Source organism: Nannobrachium achirus (assembly GCF_963921795.1).
Source record: "Nannobrachium achirus genome assembly, chromosome: 22".
NCBI classification, from domain to species: Eukaryota; Metazoa; Chordata; class Actinopteri; order Myctophiformes; family Myctophidae; genus Nannobrachium; species Nannobrachium achirus.
In genome coordinates this window covers 20,891,659-20,913,857 of record NC_137829.1, presented here as the reverse complement: position 1 = coordinate 20,913,857, position 22,199 = coordinate 20,891,659, and the positions used below count along the sequence as shown (strand labels likewise).

General features: G+C 43.6%; 1 protein-coding gene across 1 annotated transcript in view; it reads left to right on the top strand.

Moving 5' to 3' along the window:
• Window positions 1-17,619: 17,619 nt before the first annotated feature.
• Window positions 17,620-22,199, top strand: part of nrp2b (neuropilin 2b) — a gene marked incomplete at both ends in the record, with an annotated part of 157,335 nt that continues 152,755 nt past the window's right edge. Inside the window, one exon of the mRNA XM_080752747.1 lies at window positions 17,620-17,698. Coding sequence (XP_080608873.1) covers window positions 17,620-17,698 — 79 coding nt within the window. The remainder of the gene's footprint in view (window positions 17,699-22,199) is intronic.

The following is a 22,199-nucleotide window of genomic DNA, read 5'->3' as shown; positions in this document are numbered from 1 at the left end:
TGTGTATGTGTGTGTGTGTGTGTGTGTGTGTGTGTGTGTGTGCGTGTGTGCGTGCGTGCGTGCGTGCGTGCGTGCCGTGCGTGCGTGCGTGCGTGCGTGTGTGTGCGTGTGTGCACGTGCGTGTGTGCGTGTGTGCATGCGTGCGTGTATTCATATTATGGGTACTTGGAATTATGGATTTGGTTCTCACTTGTAACCGTATTTTGGTTACCAATTGCTACTCCTTTGTCTTTGCTAATAGCTCAGTGGAGCTGTGCTCTGCATGTTTTATGTGTATAGTATACTGTGAAGGTATATTCATGTTTCTTATGTGTATCAGTATCCTGTGAAGGTATGTGCATGTTTTTATGTGTATAGTAGGCCTATACCGTGAAGGTATGTGCATGTTTTTATGTGTATAGTATATTGTGAAGGTATGTGCATGTTTTTATGTGTATAGTATTACTGTGAAGGTATGTGCATGTGTATAGTAGGGCCTATACTGTGAAGGTATGTGCATGTTTTTATGTGTATAGTATACTGTGAAGGTATGTGCATGTTTTTATGTGTACAGTATTATACTATGAAGGTATGTGCATGTTTTTTATGTGTATACTGTGAAGGTATGTGCATGTTTTTTATGTGTACAGTATTATACTATGAAGGTATGTGCATGTTTTCATGTGTATAGTATACTGTGAAGGTATGTGCATGTTTTCATGTGTGCACATTTTCTTTGTCTGCACATGCAAGGGCATTCCATTATGCATCCTGTGTGTGTGTGTGCGCGTGCGTGTGTGCGCGCTGCTGCCCATCGCATGGCCCAGTGTGTGCAGTAAATGAGTGTGTCAGTGCAGCTCATGTTAACTGTTGACATACTAATTTACTGTGGCTTCCCGTAAGGCCTACTCTGTAATATGGCTTATTGATGAGGCCGCAGGGAGTGTGTGTGTGTGTGTGTGTGTGTGTGTGTGTGTGTGTGTGTGTGTGTGTGTGTGTGTGTGTGTGTGTGTGTGTGTGTGTGCGTGTGTGTGCGTGCGGTGCGTGCGTGCGTGCGTGCGTGCGTGCGTGCGTGCGTGCGTGCGTGCGTGCGTGCGTGCGTGCGTCGTGCGCGTGTGCGTGCATGTGTGTAAGACATGAAATATAATTCTCCCTGATATTATTATGGTCAGTCAGTGAGTGATTTATGTGCAGATGCATATATTCTTCTGCACTTGCAGTGTGTGCTCCTGTGTTTGTCCGGGTTGGGCTAAGTGATGTGTGTGCTCACTGTTTCAGTTCGACCCTCCAGAAAAAAAATACGATTATGTATGTGATCGCAGAATTTCCCGCATAATCAGCCAAATGGCGCAGATGTTTTCAAAAAGGCTGCATATCGCATATTTCAACCCACATATTTCACAGCATAAAATCACATAAACTTTGCATGTTTCATATCTTTTTTGTGTATTATCTATACTATTTAGTGTAATTCGCAACTTTTTGCATATTTCGCAACTTTGTGCATATTTCGCAACTTTGTGCATATTTCGCAACTTTGTGCATATTTCGCCTGTCCCATATTTTGCAACTTTTCGCAACTTTTCCCCTTTGATGTCTATTTTTCTAAGCAAAATGCTGTAGCTAGGTGGAAGGGGGTACTCAGCTTCAGAAATCAGTATCAGGGGGTACTGCAGCCAAAAGGTTTGAGAACCACTGGTATAGGCAATGTCCCTTTATTTTGACTCTAGGAGAGGAGACAGGGGAGAGGAGATGAGAGAAGTGAGCAGGTCATGTGAGTTGAGACAGAGGTCTTGAACAGGAAATTTGATTTTGGGGCGGTGGTGAAAAGTACAAAATACATCTGCTTCACACTCTCCGAGTCAAGTAGTGTCAAACAGGCTCACAACACACACACCCATGCACGCATTAGTACGCACGCACACACCAACACGCACACGCACACGCACACACTCACACAATCAAACAAATGCAGCTAAAAGCACAAACACAGAATATGCAGATACAGCAGCCTGCAGTAGTCATACACATAAAGATGATGTTCAACCTTGCATTGACCCATACACACACAACACACATTAAGACAAGAAGTGAACACACATGCACGCCACGCACGCACGCACACACACACACACACACACACACACACACACACACACACACACACACACACACACACACACACACACACACACACACACACACACACACACACACCAACTCCGAGTCGGTGGTCCCTCTGAGATCACCACATTCTCCATGTGCCATTAACCCGAAGATGGAGGGAGGGAGCGAGGGAGGGAGGAGGAGGGAAAAGAGGGAAAAGATAGAGGGATTCAGAGGGTGCTCTTTGGGAAAGGAAAGGAAAGGAAAGGAAAGGAAAGGAAAGGAAAGGAAAGGTGAAGAGAGAAGGAAGGAGCGAGGGAGGGAGCAATTTAACCCAGTAAAACCGAGGAAAGCATCCGTGTCATTTTGGATTTCAGCGTTGGCTGTTCAAAAATAGCAGATGTACAAGCTCACAGCGCACCACTTCGTGCCGCGCTGCGAGCTTGCACATCTGCTATTTTTGAAGAGGCGTTTGATAAATTGTGATCAATCTCCCTGGCACAAACCCTGTTCAGATCTTGGGCCCTAATGTGCTAAGAGCAGGAAAGAGGCACAGAGAGGTGTGGACAGAGCCTGTAGTGCTTGTCGACAGGCCAGCGGACATGTTCTTTCCCCTGACACAGCACTGAGATCACCTTACCCTCCACTGGGTTCACAACTCTGTCACGACACGGACGCTCACACGCACGGGCGCACATACACACGCACAAACACACACGCGCACACACACATGCACGCTTGCACAGACACTTTCTTTCTCTGAAGTCTGTTCTGTCTGTTTTAAAACCATGCTCCATAAGAAATGCGAGAAAGACTTGACCTAATACCTGGCCTGTGTCCGTCTTACTATACAGTAGTGGGTGTCTGACTTTTAACTATCACTTGTTATAGCCATGTTATAGCCACTTAAACGCTACACTTGTTGCAATCGTCAGTTCTGGAAAGTAGCCGATCTATAGGCTCACGACATGTTGCGTGTCGCATGCTACAAGTTGCGAGCTTGAAGATCGATATGAGTTCATGAACTCGTAGATCTGCTTTTGTATATAGTCCTGTGCCCGGGGGGGTGTGCACAGGGGTGTGCACAGTATCTGAGGGATTGAATGTAGGAGTCTCAGAAGTAATACCAGTTGGGCAGATCTTTGTGCCCATATATGGTTTTCCATGTTGGAGATCTTTTTGCCCAGGCCAGTCTGTGATGTCAGTACTATGATGTCACGTCAGAGTATGACGTCAGAGTATGACGTGATGTCAGCTTGCAGACAGATGGTTACCATGATGGCGAAACTGTGTAGTATCAGTGATGTCAGCATGCAGATGGTCAGACAGACATTTGCTAAATGAATAGTTAGATATATCAAGAGATTTGTGCAAATCTTTGAATATATATTTTTTCAAAGCGAGCTTTTGTGACTCAAATCTTTTCTTCTGGGTGGGAGGGTCCCTGGAACAAAATATTTTGAGATGGGGATCAGCGGCCAAATATTTTGGAGGTCGTTCTCGGGACATTTTTTGAGAACCACGGATCATAGAAACATGAAAACCATTTGGATTTAGAAGACATTTTTTAGAATAAGCCTCAGGTCTTAATGGATTTAGAGTTATAATAGACGGACCGTTTTTAATTACTCACTATTAATGCTGCTGTACCATTCAATGTGCCTTCATAATGTCAGTAATGTCTGGAGTTTGAACTAATGAGCAAGACTGATGATACAGCTTAAATCATCCGAGTATTTTACACCCTGCTGGCCTCACAACTCAAATTGCCAAATTATGATTCATGTTGAAAGTATAGCATGCAATATCTTAGTCAATATGATAGACACACCTCACCAACTGAATTCTGACACCTTTGAACCGCAGTAGATCTGCTGTCTATAGTGGTGTTGGGAATCAACCACTTAAGCCTATATAATGACGTTGCCCAAGATGGTGGGTGAAAGTGGTTAAGTAATCGTCTGCTGTGGTTCTAAAAGCATTCCTCTATTAATGGTGGTGAGTGGTCATTCAGTTGAATTACTGCACAGGGAATGTTTTGACGTTTATTAAAGGGTAGGGCATTATGATAGTCGTTGGTTAAAACTCTATGTTCTGTTAGTAATCATTGCTATAGAGTGGTTGTTCAGTAACATGGGGTTTCACCGTCTCTCCAGCTCTTTGATGAACAGAAAAAACATTTTCAGGTGCGTTGCCAATTTCAGCCAATCAGGAGAGAGTGCCCATTGGACAAAAGTGGTACACCAACCTAACATTTCTGCTGTTACCTCTTACAGAATAATCTCTCTACATAGCAATGATTGCTATTTTGCTAAGGTTACATACAGTACATGTGACTGGAAGATATGAGACAAGACTGATAGAACTAAGTTAGTTCAGGCCGGAAAGGACATTACCAGAGATTTAGAAGAAATGTGAGATTCTCTCTGACATGTTACAAAGTTTAGAACACATTGCCACGTTGCTTGAGACATGTGTATTGTTACACCTACTGCATGTGATATTGTAATATGTCAATGTTGAAGTACAATACATTTTCTTCCCATATGTTTTGGACAGTTTATTGTTTATTAAGGATCCCCATTAGTCTACACCGTAGTGGAGACTATTCTATTCTTTATAAAAAAGAAGAAAAAGAAACATCATAATATAAGTCATAAAATGCAGTATAGCATGGTCAATGTTAGTGAAATACAAAAATGTATTTTGGCGGGCCTTGATGGCGACTTAATGCCTGATTTTACACTTGGTTGCTGCTGAAAATAGCTCTATCTTGAGCTCTAAGCTCTACAAGCCTTCTATTTTAAATACTAAAGGGTGGCCCAGCGTCTAGTCGGCGACCTGGCCAACTCGGGAACAATGTAAATAGGGAATGAATGCCCCGCCCTTTAATGCAAACCCCATTATACCTGTTGTCATAGGACCCGTTTTGACCATCTGTTTGCCTGTGTCCATTTATGCCCATATATGGAGATATCTGTATCTGTCTGTCTGTCTGCGTCCATTTTATGTCCATATATGGAGATCACTGCAGATATAGTTCTGGGTCCATTTTATGCCCATATATGCCCATATATGGAGATATCTGTCTATTTGCGTCCATTTTATGCCCATATATGGAGATCTCTGTATCTGTCTGTCTGTGTCCCTTTATGCCCGTATATGGAGATATCTGTTTATCTGCGTCCATTTTATGCCCATATATGAGATCTCTGTCGCTTTTTGTTTGTTTCTTCTTTAAGCAGAATACACAGCCTGCTTAAATCTGCATCATTCAAGTCATCCTCCCAGTCCCACGCTTTGTTGCTTGTCTTATGTTTGTCTTTGTCTCTTTTATTTTCTTTTTTGGAGCGGACCCCATGAATGCCCCACCCTTTAATGCAAACCCCAATATACCTGTTGTCATAGGACACGTTTTGACCATCTGTTTGCCTTTGTCCCCACCCTTTAATGCAAACCCCAATATACCTGTTGTCATAGGACCCGTTTTGACCATCTGTTTGCCTTTGTCCCCTTATGCCCATATATGGAGATCTCTGCACACACAGTACTGGTTGAAGTGATGTCACAATGAGTCAGCGCTTGCGCAGATTTCCTCCGGAACAGCCTGATGTCAACAATCAGCTCTGCATAAGGAGATTCCGAACGTTTTGCGCCGGTTCGAAAAGAACGTGCGTCGGGTCGGGTCGAGGCCCGGCACTGCACTCCGCGCCGCGGCGGGGAACGTGCATGCCGAATCTGAAGCCGGTGGGACGAACGGTTCTCGAGATACGCGGATTACATACATACAGACAGACAGAGATTTGTCGCATTTATAGATAGACTAGAAGCTCGGCCGCCCGCCGACCTGGCCAACTCGGGACCAATGTAAATAGGGAATGAATGCCCCACCCTTTAATGCAAACCCCATTATACCTGTTGTCATAGGATCCGTTTTGACCATCTGTTTGCGTGTGTCCATTTATGCCCATATATGGAGAGATATGTCTGTCTACGTCCATTTTATGCCCATATATGGAGATCTCTGTAGGACCCGGTTTGACCATCTGTTTGCCTGTGCCCATTTATGCCCATGTATGGAGTTTGCGACCTGGCCAACTCGGGAACGATGTAAATAGGGAATGAATGCCCCACCCTTTAATGCAAACCCCATTATACCTGTCTGTCTAAGTTTCGTTTATGCCCGTATATGGAGATCTCTGTATCTGTCTGTCTGTGTCCCTTTATGCCCATTATGGAGATCTCTATTTCAGACCAAAGACCTGAAATGTGATATACATTTATATTGTCAGGACCTCAGGAAAGACAACATTGTTGTGGCGCTTTTTTTTTGGTTTCTTCATCTTGAGCAAGAATACGCAGCCTGCTTGCTTTGCCAACCCTGCTGGCTGCCACATAGAACTGGCCATGGCTGAAGAAGTCTCCAGTGCAGTAGATCCAGGGGCGCTGGAAGTGGGGTGCTGAGGGAGCTGCAGCTCCCCTGGTGGTGGGGAGAAAAAGTTTTTTTTTTTTTTTTTTTTCTTTTTAAATAAGCCTATACACACACACACACACACACACACAGAGCTATATTAAAACAATAATGTATTTGACTTTGGGGAATAAAATATGTTGAAAAAAGGTATTTGATTATCACATGGTGACCTAATCACATGGTCACCTTGCCACTTCCGGTCAGAAGGGAAGTCAAATTTAAATCCCGCTTTGATGGCACACCAAAGTCTATTTATTTGAGAACTAGAAACTGTCTATAGGCTCATTGTTGCAAACTAACACCGTTGTATATGGGGAATAAAAAACAGTAGAAAACTGTTACAAAAATAATACCCGATTTTGTAGTGTGTGCGTGAGTGACTGTGTGTGTTGCACTGTGTGCTAAAATAACTAGTAACTATATAGCTCCTTGTTACACCGTTGTGCGGGGAATAAGCACCCGAAACCGTAATAAAAATAACCCAAAACCGGATAAAAAAACGTGAATTCTTCGGCGTGCGGCCTTTGGCCGCACGCATGAACTCCTCCAGGCTCAGCTCCCCTTGGGATTTGGGAGTTCCAGCGCCCCTGAGTAGATCCCAACTCTGTGCAGTGTCTGGGTCCGGGTCCAAATATGAGCTTGTGAGGTCAGACTTATGGAGATCTCTGTATCTGGCTGTGTCCCTTTTATACCCATATACGGGGATATCTGTCTATATGCGTCCATTTTTTGCCCATATGCCCTGTATCAGTCTGTGTTCCTTTTATGCCCATATACGGAGATATCTGTCTATATGCACCATTTTTTGTTGACTCATCTGTCCCTTTTATGCCCATATACTCTATCTGCGTCCATTTTATGCCCATATGCCCATATATGGAGATCTCTGTATCTGCCCATATGCCCATATATGGAGATCTCTGTATCAGTCTATATGGAGATCTCTGTATCAGTCTGTGTCCCTTTTATGCCCATCTGTTTGCCTGTGTCCATTTATGCCCACATATGGAGTATGAATACGTAACCATGGCATTTTTTGTTGACTGTGGTGTACGTGGTGTACGTGATCTCAGAGCCTTTTATGAAGTGATGTCACAATGAGTCAGCGCTTGCCGAATCTGAAGCCGGTGGGACGAACGGTTCTCGAGATACGCGGATTACAAACAGACAGACACGCAGACAGACAGAGATTTGTCGCATTTATAGATAGATAAAATGACTTGCCTTTTACTTCCAGTGGATCTCTTCTCCACTAGTCCCTCCCTAACATTTTAATCTAGTTTTTATTTGTTGACGAATTTGTCAATATATTCAGTCTCAGTTTTAGTCATCGCAGCGTAAGTTTTATTTTGTTTCTTATTCCGTTTTCGGCAGTGAAAAAAAAGATAGTCGACGATCACTTTTCGTCTTACTTTTTAGTCGATGAAATCGACACTGGCATGTGGCTTGAGAAGAAACATCATATGATGTGTCCACAGGCCTAAACGGAGCCATGACATGTGTGCGTGGTTGTTTTGGGGAAACCCAATCTAGTGCTGGCCAAGCGAAAAAGGTGTGAAGTATTAGCATGACTGAGTTTCACGACGTACGTCATACGGACAGATGTGAGCAGTGAGAAAACTGAAGGCTTGGACTGGAGCCAGGCGATATGGGCAGAAAATAAGACCGAGAAGACCATCTGTTTGTTGATAAACATCACAATATCTGTATAAAAATTCACACGTGAAATGTGATGTTCATCAAAACAGATTGCATAACATGGTAACCACATGGTAGCATGGTAACTGCACGCTACCCGCATGGTAACTCGAACTTCAACTGTACTTTTCAGAAAACATTTTGCTTTGTTGTGTTAATTTAGACATCAAATTTGTGCATCACGATTCACAATAAAAAGGTTAATACCATGCTACGATCATTTTTAGTTCAGTTCAGTTCAATTTATTTCCAGCTCTTTTGGACAACACAATACATATATACAAGTTGTCAAGTATATTTGACATAATATAGTGTCCAAGGCGCTTGAAACAATACAATAAATTATAACAATACATAATAAATATTGTTACCGGTATATTGCCCTTTCTAGCTGGCTTGGCGACACATTGAGGAACAATCTGGGAACCCATCGGCAAAGAAATGCATTTAAGATATAGAGCTGATTAATCTTGACCTGTCCTATGAAGTTGACACATAATTTGTAGGACTGTATTGCTTAATATTTGTCCTAATTTTGGATTACCTGCCATTAACCAAATCAAAATGGTGCCTTCAAGATTCAAGATTCAATAACTTTATTGCCATGTCAACATAGTTGATAGGAATTTGTCTTGGTTCACTCTCAAACGTAAAAAAAACAACAACAAAAAACAGTGCACCATATACGAACACCCATAAACACACAATAAGGAAACAACGGGAAACAATCCCCAGCAGCAGTTTAAAGTGCTATATACATACAGTACATATTGCCACATAAGTGCCTTTGCTCATGGTGCATAATTTGTAAGGGTGATACAAGGGAAGTAACACACAGTACTGTATGTATTCACTGGATAACAAACACTGATATGCCATACTAGAATTAATCCAGGGGATATGTTATGGTCAGTCAAGGCTAGCTCTTTGTGTTTCTGGTAAAAGTATTATACTGTATGTTAATTTTGTATATGTCCGTGACAAAAGATTTCCGCCACAAGACAGCATACTTTGAGCCGAGGCCAAATATCCCCACACGTACTGTAGAATATGAGAAGTAGACATTGTCAGGACCATTTTCCCGGCTCTCACAAGAGAAATTTGTGTTGTATTTCTTTAATAAACATTCTGGGAGTTAGGCATACAATTACAGAAAGATTCGGAGTATAGGATTAGAAATTTTTAGAGCTTAAGTTTAGGGGTTAGGGCCAAGCTGGCCATGCATTGTAACCTAGATCTATTGTTTGTTGGTTCGTAATGCTGCCGTGAAACCACGTATAACTTGGGTTTTAGGCTTAGAGATGAAGATGACCCATAAAAAAGGTAAAATTGGCATTTAACAAAGATTGCTGTCCTAAAAGGTCGATGTCCTCAGCGCACAGTGTGCGTGTGCGTGTGTGTGTGCGTGTGTGTGTGCGTGTGTGTGCGTGCTTGCGTGCGTGCTTGCGTACGTGCGTACGTGTGTGTGCGTGTGTGTGCTTACCTCCGCGGTCAGACAGCCTCCAGGCAGGTTTTAGTTTCTGTGGAGAGACACGCAGGTCGAGGGGAGCAAGGAGGGAGAGGGGGACAGGTCACAGAGGTTGTGCGCCTAGAGAGAGAGGGAGCAGTGAGACGATTACACTCACATGCGCGCTCAGACACACACACACACACACACACACACACACACACACACACACACACACACACACACACACACACACACACACACACACACACGCACACACTATTGCAGCACATGCATATGTTGACAACCTTCTCAGGTTGTTCTAATTCTAGGAGACAGAACACACACACACACACACACACACACACACACACAGCACTGTCATGGAAAAATAACTCTATACCTCCAGGCCTCAAGAGAGATGGTAGGAAAACACACAATATCATACAAGCGAGTGCATGCAAGGTACACACATTGCATGTACCTGAGTGTGTGAGTGAGTGAGCGTGTGTGCGTGCGGTGCATGCAGTTATCTGTGTATGTGTGTAATATGTATGTGTATGATCTCTTAGAATGAGGATGACCTGAGAAGTTCACCCATGTGCGTGGAGACTGGTTTTGAGTTACCGGACAGAGACATCATGCACGCACTCACGCACGCACACACTCACACACACACCGCTGCTCATTGCTGTTTTCAAGAAAGCTTAAAGGAGTAGTTCGCCCCCGAAATGACTTTTTTTCTATTCATGGAGACTTGGGTTCAATAATATTTTTTTGTATTTGTCGCATTCAAAGACAAAAAATCGATAATAGTAAATTTCCCCCCATTGATTCCGGATCCCAAATCAATGGGGGTAAATTTATTGTAATCAAATTTCTGTCTCAGGAATGCGACAAAAAACGTTTTTTTTTTTCTTTTTTTAATTGAACTCAAGTCTCCATGCCGTGAGTAATCAATAGAAAATAAGTCATTTTGGGGTGAACTACTCCTTTAACACTTAAGCCCTGTGTACTTTGTCGCACGACAAATTGAGTAAATGGCCGATCTGCGAGCCCACAAGCTTCGAGATCTTGTAGACATTTTCACTTATTTTATTCTAAGATTTCCTCTTGTAATGACACCCCCCCCCCCAAAATAGGGACATCAGGTTGAAAGCGGTTAGGAGGAAAGACCCCTTTTATTGAAATGAAAAAGATGATGAAAGAGATTGTCTGTCCCGTGTGTATCTATTCTGCATCTAGCATTAGGCATGATGACCCAAATTCAGAGTGAACATTTTTAGCTTCTGGGGGTCTGTGGAACAAAATATTTTGAGATGGGGGTCCGCGACCAAACACATATCAAAGTTTGAGAACCACTGACATAGGCAGATTCTACAGATGTCTTTTATAAATCCTAATAGTTTTCTGAAAAAAGCGTATGTTGCTAAATCAGTGGTTCTCAAACTTTGACATGTCAAGGACCCCCCAAATGATATGTATTTGGCCGTGGACCCCCATCTCAAAATATGTTCCTGTGACCCCCAGGCCAGAAGCAAAGATTTGAGTTAAAAATGCATTTGGGTCATGCCAAATGCTAGATGCAGAATAGATACACGCATCTGTCCCGAACCCTATGATAAAGGGAGGGGAGGGTTTGGGGAGGGGCTGTGTTTCCCACGGGATAGCTGGGGGCTGGGTGCACACATACTGTGTATGATTATAAGTATAAGCAATCAATGGTGAGTTCTGCTGTGTCATTATGGCTGCCGCGTGTATAAATAGTGTGAAAGTGTGTGTGTGTTGGTGTGCACGGGGTCGCGTGGGTATAAATAGTGCCCAAGTGTGTGTGTGTGTGTGTGTGTGTGTGTGTGTGTGTGTGTGTGTGTGTGTGTGTGTGTGTGTGTGTGTGTGTGTGTGTGTGTGTGTGTGTGTGTGTGTGTGTGTGTGTGTGTGTGTGTGTTGGCGTGCACATGGGCGTGTCCTGCCCAAGAAGACAGAGAGCCAAAGGCTCTGGCCAGCTTTTCTGCCACTGCAAGACCGCGTGGCCTCAAAACACACATCTTATAGGCCTACTGACTCACTGATACAGGCACGTGCACACATCAAAGTGTGCTTGAATGCAGTTTTCACTGTGGTGAAAGAAATGCAAAGGCCTCCTTTCCATGCCACACCTGAAGGCAGCATTCAAGAGAATTGCCTTGTCCAAAAAACTCTCCTGAACTTGAATGCAGCATCTTGTGTTGAAAGAATTGCACTCTCTGTGTAGTTAAATCCATGCCGTTACGCCACATCTCCACTTGATTATGCTTAGTTTAGTTGCGACCGTCAGGGAGCAGTTTACTATGAAAACCTCCACCGGCCGTCCGTCCGTCACACGTCACACGTCACACCTTTGTTTGTGTACGGTGTGATGTCATATATCTTCAGTACCAGTAAGACTCGCTAATCGGGAGATAAGCGACCGTTGGTCGCTTATCTCCACAAATAGGCCAAAAGTTTGTTTTACCAATTATTACACTCTATGTGAACATTTACCTCCACCTCTCACGTCATACGGGTAGCCATAGTTACACCTGGAATGTTGAATCTCCATATATGGAGATAACCTACGCATCACACAAAGTCTGACCTCACCAGCCCATACTTGGGCATGGACGACTTATATCTCCATATACGGAGATGGCCATATATGGAGATACGATGACATCACAGAGTCCACAGCTGATGATGTGGCGTGATGTCATACAATACACAAACAAGCCCTATATAAAGGGGCAATTCTCACCAGGGAAGAGAGCATTGCCTGGAATGTTGAATCTCCATATATGGAGATAACCTACGCATCACACAAAGTCTGACCTCACCAGCCCATACTTGGGCATGGACGACTTATATCTCCATATACGGAGATGGCCATATATGGAGATACGATGACATCACAGAGTCCACAGCTGATGATGTGGCGTGATGTCATACAATAAACAAACAAGCCCTATATACTGATGCGATACGATGACATCACAGAGTCCACAGCTGATGATGTGGCGTGATTGCGACCGTAAGGTCGCAGTTTAGTATGAAAACCTCCACCGGCCGTCCGTCGGTCACACGTGCGGTCGACCGCACGTCACACGTGCGGTCGACGTGTGATGAGGTCACGATGAGTCATCTATGCCCAAATATAGATTTCTAGGTCAGATGGCCCATAGAGTTTGTGATGTCAAACCTAGCAACCCAATATAAACAAACCTGATGTCAGACCTGAAGTATCCTTTTATACCCATATATGGAGATACAGAGATCTCCATATATGGGCATATTAGAAAGCCCATATATGGGCATATACGGATGACATCAGGGATATCCATATATGGGCATAAAAGGGACAAGGGCTTACAGTTAAGAGATCTCCATATATGGGCATATCAGAAAGCCCATATATGTTCATATACTGATGACATCAGGAATATCCATATATGGGCATAAAAGGGACAAGGACTTACAGTTAAGAGATCTCCATATATGGGCATAAAGGGACAAGGACTGTTACAGTAGATATAGAGATGTCCATATATGGGCATAAATGAACAAGGACTGACAAACACTGAGATCTCCATATAACCTATGGGAATATAAGGGACGAGGACTGTCAGCTTGTAGACCTATTTTCTAAATATTGTTGTACATTAAAAACTTGAAATGGGTCGTTCTGCATAGTACTTGGGATTTGTTGATGTAAATGTTCACATAGAGTGTAATAATTGGTAAAACAAACTTTTGGCCTATTTGTGGAGATAAGCGACCAACGGTCGCTTATCTCCCGATTAGGGAGTCTTACTGGTGTCATACAATAAACAAACAAGCCCTATATACTGATGCGGAGATATGAGCAGGGCAAAGGTGTGACGTGTGACGTGTGACCGACCGACGGACGGCCGGTGGAGGTTTTCATAGTAAACTGCTCCCTGACGGTCGCAATGACATCACACCACATGTGTACACAAACCTTTGTGTACGTTCCTGTGGCAACAGTCTGTTGTTGCTGGTCTGTTAGTGTACGTTAGCAACCACCTTAGCAACCATGGTTTTACCCTAGCAACCAACTGTTTACCCTAGCAACCAACTGTTTACCATAGCAACCATGTTTTTTTACCCTAGCAACCAACTGGGCATAAAAGGGATTCTGTTAGGGATCTCCATATATGGGCATAAAAGGGATTCTGTTAGGGATCTCCATATATGGGCATAAAAGGGATTCTGTTAGGGATCTCCATATATGGGCATAAAAGGGATTCTGTTAGCTGTTAGTGATCTCCATATATGGCCATAAAAGGGATGCTGTTAGGGATCTCCATATATGGGCATAAAAGGGATTCTGTTAGGGATCTCCATATATGGGCATGAAAGGGATTATGTTAGGGATCTCCATATATGGGCATAAAAGGGATTGTATCCCAGATGATGCCCATATATGGACATCATCTGGTACAGGAGGCAACGACAAAGTGCGCCTTGACATTGGAACCTCTGAGCACTCCTTGGGTATCACTTACGTTGGCTGTTCCAGAGTTACCTCCCTGCAAGGCTTGTGCCTCTATCCAGCTGATTTGCACGCAAACTTCCAGAGGATCAACAACAACAAAAAGCAGCAAGAACACAAAGCCATTGACAAGGCCCTGCAGAAAATGCATGACACGCTGCTGCGCCACACTCAGCACCCCTAAAAACCAGTACTTGGGATTTGTTGATGTAAATGTTCACATAGAGTGTAATAATTGGTAAAACAAACTTTTGGCCTATTTGTGGAGATAAGCGACCGATTAGGGAGTCTTACTGGTATCAAGTACCGAAAATAGCCGACCTCCAACCTCGTGTGCATGTGTGATTTTGGCCTTGTGTGAAGGTGCCTGTGCTATGCTTGCAACTGATGTATTTGATGTGTAGTTTGTGTGCGTGCGTGTGCGTGCGTCCACCCCTTGTTTAGATTCTGCTCGTCAATGACCCGTGTGCCCTTCGTAAACAGCACTTTACAAGCCTGCAGACTGTGTGTGTGTGTGTGTGTGTGTGTGTGTGTGTGTGTGTGTGTGTGTGTGTGTGTGTGTGTGTGTGTGTGTGTGTGTGTGTGTGTGTGTGTGTGTGTGTGTGTGTGTGTCTTCAATGTGTTAAAGTTTCTGATACCCGTAGCTTAACACACATTACCATAACGGCTGCCAGGCATTACAACTAACTTTCTCTCTCTCTCTCTCTCTCTCTCTCTCTCTCTCTCTCTCTCTCTCTCTCTCTCTCTCTCTCTCTCTCTCTCTCTCTCTCTCTCTCTATGTCTGTCTGTCTGTCTGTCTGTCTGTTTTTCTCTGACTGACTGACTGACTGACTGACTGACTGACTGTCAATTCAATTCAATTCAATTCAATTCAATTCAATTCAATTCAAATTAATTATCAATTTAATTCATTTCCCTTTGTAGAGTAGAGCCCACTACTAGGCTAAGGAAACATTTAAATAAATACAAATAATCCACGATATACATAGTTGAGACCGTAGGCCATTTACTATCAAATCCTTCAGATCCTGTAAGTGTGTCACAGTTCGTGACACCTCCTCCCAGCTCAGCAGAAGGATGTAGCTGACCTGTTCTGACATCACAATGATGTTGCAAATGAATTGTCCTTGTCCCTTTTATGCCCATATATGGAGATCTCTAATGTCATCAACATTAAGCCCATGTGTCACAGTGCGTGACACCTCATCCCAGCTCATCCATATTTGAGAATATATGGCCACATTTTGGCCACATCTTGTCCTTGTCTTAACTCTTTTACTGCTTCGAACGTTAACGCTCGTCCCAATTCTGAACGCGGCGCAAAGCCAATACGAACTAATATGAACTGAACAACCAACCAGGTCTGTGAATTGTTTTGGTAAAAGTTGATCCCATGCCAAAGCGCCAGTCCTCGCTCAGCAGTCTGCTGTCACCCAGGCGGATGCGTGCACGGCACCCACCCATCTAAGGGCGAGGTCGCTTCTCGCCCTTAGGGCGTCTTACTGGTAGTATAGTATATTTGGTCAACTTTTGAACTATCAGACAAGCTTTTATAGGATTATGACATTTTGAAAATGAAATTATCTTCAGTATAAAAAAAGGAATGTTTTAAATTAAATTTTGGGATGACATTTGGATGCCTTTTTAGACTTAATTATCACGTGAGAGAGTCGAGGTTGCTTATCAAAATGCTTGGTTACGGCTGGGTAGATTTTGCATAGGCTAGTCTACATGCTCGAGTTCCTTGGAAATGCCTAAACATGCACACACTGCCCCGCGCGGCTCTCATGATCTGAACCGATGCAACACTCTCTCAGTTGTGTGTTGGGCGCCCTCTCTCTGTCTCCTGCCGTTCTATACCTCTCAGTCTATCTCTAGTCCGAGGAGAGAACTACATGAAAGAGAGAGAGAGAGGGGGGGAGACAGTTATATTGGGAGAGAAAGCCAAGAAAAGAGGGGTACGGGTACGCACGCGGTAGGCAGGACTGGAGAGATAAATGAGGGAAATATAATATAGGTAAAATTAATATGGTGCGAACTGAATTGGAGAGAGAGACTGAAAGAGAGAGAGAGAGAGAGAGAGAGAGAGAGAGAGAGAGAGAGGGTGAAACTGCTCTTTAATCAGTGGCGCTATATGGAGGCGGGTCGAGGTGCGGACTGTAATGCGATACACACACACACACACACACACACACACACACACACACACGCACGCACGCACGCACGCACGCACGCAGGCTGTGCAGAGAGAGAGAGAGAGAGAGGGGGCTGACGGTGCGCTCCGCTCACTCTGCCAGATACTCGGTGGAGAGAGACGTGAGAGGAGCTCAGCTCACGTCGAGAGAGCTGCCGAAAAGAGAGAGCGAGAGAGCGAGAGAGAGAGAGAGAGAGAGAGACGAGAGAGAGAGAGAGAGAGAGTTGCAGCCAGGCAGCGAATAAACGGGCAGTTTCTTGGAGCAGAGAGAGCAGAAGCTACATGGTCACTGCTGTTGGTTTAACAGCGGAACATTTTACGCGCAGAGCAGAGAGCAGTCAGACACGCCGCGCTGCTGCTTGGACCGCCGTTCTCTTGCATTGCAGTCGCATTGGCTTTGCGCGCACCAACCACGGGCACGCAGGAGGACAGCGGCTTTTCCCCAAGAGGACAGATTGATTCTACTGTCTCCTTTTCTCTCCCTGTGTCACATGTGGTGGTTTTTGACAAAGTAAATGTGGAGGGCCAGAGGAAAGAGGAGAGAGGATATTTGAACTCTGCATGGGATTGAAGGAAAACGTGGCGAAAAGAGCCTTATTATTGGGTTACTTTTGACTCCAGATCTCGGGTCTGCGTGCAGCAGGGCTCCTTTGAACTCCATGGTTCGGCACAGGTGATCCTGATTTCATTTTTTTCTTTTTTTCTTTTGATGTCTCTGTCACAAGGAGCTGCGAAGTCTTAATTCCCACGCGCAGACAGTGCTTGCTGAGTGGGAACCAGTGCGGCGTAATATTTTGTGCTCACACACCAACAAGAATGGATTTTTACTGCTTTTCGTGTTCTTTTGGAATAGAATTTATGTGAGAAAATTACGCAGCGATCATTTCGTTTTCCCTGAGGGCGAACCATCAAAAAAATAATAATAGAATAAAACAGTTTCATTTAAAAACGCCTCGAAATCCATACTTGTGACTGCGCTATTGGCGACGCGAGCTCTCCAACAGGCGACCCGGGTTCGGCGCTGTGGTTTCGGGGGACAACGAACGCGCAGAGCCGGAGAGAACAGAGAAGACAGAGACAGCCAGCCAGAGGGACTTTTTGGACTACAAGTTTATCTCTCTTGGAAAAGACAGAGACACAGCAGCACATTTACCCGGAGAGGACGGATTCTCCTCGCGTGGGGGGGAAGAAAGAAGATGGAATTATTCCTATGGCTCTGTGGATGTTTATTCGCGTGTCTTTTACCCGCACCGGCCACCAGCGCAGAGGAGGGAGGTGAGTGGAACCCCGCCGCACACCGCTTCACACCCGGGTGTCAGGAGCGAAACGCAGCCGTCCTTTCATCATCACAGTGAAAGAACAGATCATTTGAGCACATTAGCGAGGAAGAACAAATACGCAATTTTTTTACTATTTAAAAAAAAGCATGCGTGGCGCGCAGAGGGAGAAATGTGTATTTGAAATGTTCCTTTGAAGTACTTCATAGATAAATAGCCTGCCCGTTACATAGATCATTCTACTGACAAATGAACGCATTCCATGTTTTCAGTCAAGTTCGTAGGCTACTCGGTGGCTTGATGATTATTTCATTCTTTTAGTAGGCCTATAGATAGGGAGTTAGGTGATTTTTGTTAAACCAAATTGACCAGGCTATTATCATCATCACCGGCCGTAACTCCTCAACACTGACTGAGGGCTCATAGGTCAGTCTTGACTTTATCAAAAACAAAAATAAGCCTGATGATAATTGTTCGCTCGTTTTAATTCTCTCAATCAAACATCAACTGCCTTCCTTTCAAGACGCACACAGGGTAGTCACATGCGCCTTGATATGCCATTTTAACGTTTAACCGCTATTTAGTTTGACATTTTTTACCAGCTGTAGTAAAAATGTGGTAGCCTATACCAACTGGTCTGATTTCAAACTGATTTCCACGTTGTTGCTCGTGGGCTGTTCACTGTTGAACAGCATTTTGATGATCGTTTTACATGCACGGGTCACCGTCTATTGAACATGGACATGTTTTTTTTATTTGGATTTTTTCACTTTCTTATCGTGCCCACGGGCCACGTGTGGTGATATAGCCATTTGTGTGAGTAGCCTATACAAATAGGCTTACAGGCTGTTATTCGTTTATGACAACTGCTTTTCAAAGTGGGGTCCGGGGACCTCCAGGGGGTCTTGACTGAGGGGGGCTTCAAGGGAGTCCCCCACTGCTAAATGAGTTTAAATAGAATCAAAACCAGTTCAACAACTTTAACCGGCTATAATAGCCCTACATTATAGCCTACATCAACTATTTGAAAATAGCCTGTCTAAATCTCATTGTGAGGTTGTAGATGTGATATTTTCAATAAAATAATAATCTTGAAAATACATTTTGAATGTTGAAAATATTTAACAAGCCAAATATTGTATTCGGGTGCATGACGTTAAAGTGGGGTCCAGACCGTCCAGCTAAATGATAGTCAGAAACCAAATGGACATAGGTCTGTAACTCATGGTTTCATTTGTACACTCTCAGAGTTAAATGAAAATTGATTTTACAATATAAATTGGAATCCCATGGTTTAGAAATGCCATCCGTGGTTGAGAATTGTAGAGCCGTCAAAAATCTTCTCTTATGGGGGTCCCTGGCAATCATATATTTTCAAATGGGGGTCTACGGGCTAATACAATTTTGGCAATCCTTGGCATGAAAAAGGTTAGAGAAGCGGTGGTTTTAGGAGAGGTGGTCGTGGCTTTTGGTGCGCGCGGTGCAGCTGCTGCCTGCCTGCGGTGCGGTGCGGTAGCCGGTGGGCTGCAGGGTGGGAGCCTGGCTGGGAGGGTCGCTGCCCTGACCGACGCTACTGCTGCGGTCCGGCGGTTCAACTTCTCCCTCCCAGTGAACACAACACAAGACATACTGGGAGTGGAATACATGGCACTGTGGGTTGGGACTCGGGATCCATGTGTGGGTTGAGTAAATATTCCTTATTTTTGGGGTTCCTTCACATTTTCTTTTGAAAAAATCAAGCAAAAGAAATTCAATAAAAATGAAATATAGCCGAAGCTCCCATCAACGCGACGGAGCTTAGCTCTTTGGGGTCATCAAGCTAAAACGTTTGGGAACCACTGCAATATGGAACCAATCAAGGGCCCTTATTATAAAAGCCCTCAAAAAAAGATCATTAGGCTATTATTTGGCCCGATAACGGTTGGTTGTTTGTTTGTTCGTGCGCGCAAAAGACAACACATGTCCAGCTTTTTACGCAAAGGTCTGCTGCGGGGTTCACTTCACTCACACTTCTTGGCGTTTTGTTGGGCAGAAAATGTGAAGCGAAGTGGTTGTGGTTTGTCTGGTCAGCATAAAAAAGGCTTTTAGTTTGTAGAATGGAGATATAGGGAACGGCTGTTTTTGGCCCGGGATGACGCACACGCACGGCCACCGAAACTGACTCCTAATAGCCTATTGAACAAAATGCTGTAGGCCTATGACCAATATTTGATTATCGGGGCTAATGGGCTATTAAAGCTTTTTTTTTTTAAGAAGAAGAAAAAAAACATGCCTCTCTGCAGACTAGCCTATCACTTTTAAATAAAGCAACAACAATACGCTTTTTGCTTGTTCCAAAATATATAGCCTCTTGTGCATGGGCCTAAATAGCAGTTTAAATGTCGTTTTGACTCCCTCCCGAAACCCCATGCGGTGCAGGAGTTGCAGCGAAGAACATAGGCTATACAATGAATCATAAAATGAACCAAGAAATGTAGATACCTACCTACAGTATATGTTTTTATCTTGAAGAAATGCCTGCTACCCAACCAAATCTCTCTCTCTCTCTCCTGCTACCCAACCAAATCTCTCTCTCTCTCTCTCTCTCTCTCTCTCTCTCTCTCTCTCTCTCTCTCTCTCTCTCTCTCTCTCTCTCTCTCTCTTTGACAGGTAAAGGTAGCCTACCTTTTACTTTCTGCCAGCCTGTCTATCTTTGTCGCTTCACACTGGTTTTCCACGTTAAAAAGAGGTAGCCACAGGGAGTTGTTTTTGAGGGGCTGGTGGAGAGGATAAATTGATTCAGTGCCTGTTTGTCGCTTTAAGCAACAGCAATTTGACTGTAATTCAAATCCATCTGGCATTCCATACAAAACTGCACGTTGAGGGGAGAGAGGGAGGAGGAGTGGTGGGCTAGTTTTTGTGAAGTTAGAGGTAGGCTATTTCTCCATTTAAGCCTGGGGGTTTCCAGATCCCATGACTTGGACGGAGTGGTGTGTTTTTTGGAGGGAAGGAACTCAAGGAAGCAAGCAGGCATGCAGACTCTTTCATTACATCACATTATCTAGCAGTTGTGAGATATGCCTGTGGCATTTTGACGGTCTATAAACTCCATTGCAAAAATAAGGCCCCTTAAAGCAGTGTTTCTCAACCTGTGGGTCTGGACCAATAACAAATTAAAATATTGGAGGCATAAATTGTGAAAATAGCCGATCTACATGCTCACAACGCCTCGCAATGTGAGCATGTAGATCTGCTATTTTCACAATGTGTTTCACAATGTATTTTACAAAATGTAAAAGCCTCAACTCTTAGTGCTGGTCAGGGTGGGGGGTCCTCAGTTAAAATATGATTATTTTGCGGGTTACGGCCTGAATTGGTTGAGAATCACTGAGAATCTATTGTAGGCCCATCAGTCAAGACAGTCAGAAGCAACAGATAGGTAGGTCTACAGATGACGGACAATATTTGGACTTTGGCCCAGGTTGCTATTTTCCTACCACCCAAGGCTCTACACATGCACCAAAGTTCAACATTGCTTCAACGTTTCTTTAATTTAGGAAGCCCCATGGGGTTTGAGTGCATGCAAACATGGCCTATAGGCAGCAGTAGCCTCTAGCCTCTGAGGGCTAAAGCCTCTTCTGTAATACTAATAACTAGAGGCGTCAATTGGGTATGACAGGCAGGGTATGGCAGCTGCCATACCTTGGCTACATGGGGAAAAAAATAAAATGTACTTCTTAAAATAAATTCATCATGCCTGCTGCGAAGGCACGCGTGCAAGACACCAGTCATGTTGCCATACCTTAGCTTTTGCTGAACTGACGCCACTGCTAATAACGTTTTACAGATGCTCTCTCATGGTGGAACGTAACTAAATACCTTTACTTAAAGGAGCTATAGTCAACTTTTTCTTGAAAAACGGATGCTAAAATAAAAATAATGTTTCGAAAATATGTTATAAAAAAATAAGCTTCATATATGTGTTTCAATTAAAAAATGACCACAAAAAGCGGAAAAATAATGATAAAATAATCATTTTGGCCTTTTGTTTACATTTACGGGCCCTGTAAATTATTTTAGCATCCGTTTTTCAAGAAAAAGTTGACTATAGCTCCTTTAAGTATTTAAGTACTCATTTTATGGTATTTTTTACTTTACAGGAGTATTTCCAGTTTTCAGTACTTTTACTGGTACAGAACTAAATCTCAGAGGCAAATATTGTATACCTTTACTCCACTACAATTAGCCTATGTGAAAACTTAGTCAAGTTACTTTTGTAGATTTTGATTATTATTACAAAACATAGATTACCCACTTCAGACCTATATGCATTTTGGCCGCTTGAAAATAGCCAACCTACAATGCGACGCTTTGTGAGCTTGTAGATCTGCTATTTGTCGACATTTGAAAACCCAATTCTGCATAATGAGTACTTTCTACTTTTTGTACTTTATGTGTCCTATATTGTGATACCAATACTGTTGTATCTAGGCTAACGTTTGCTCAAGTGAATTTAGAAT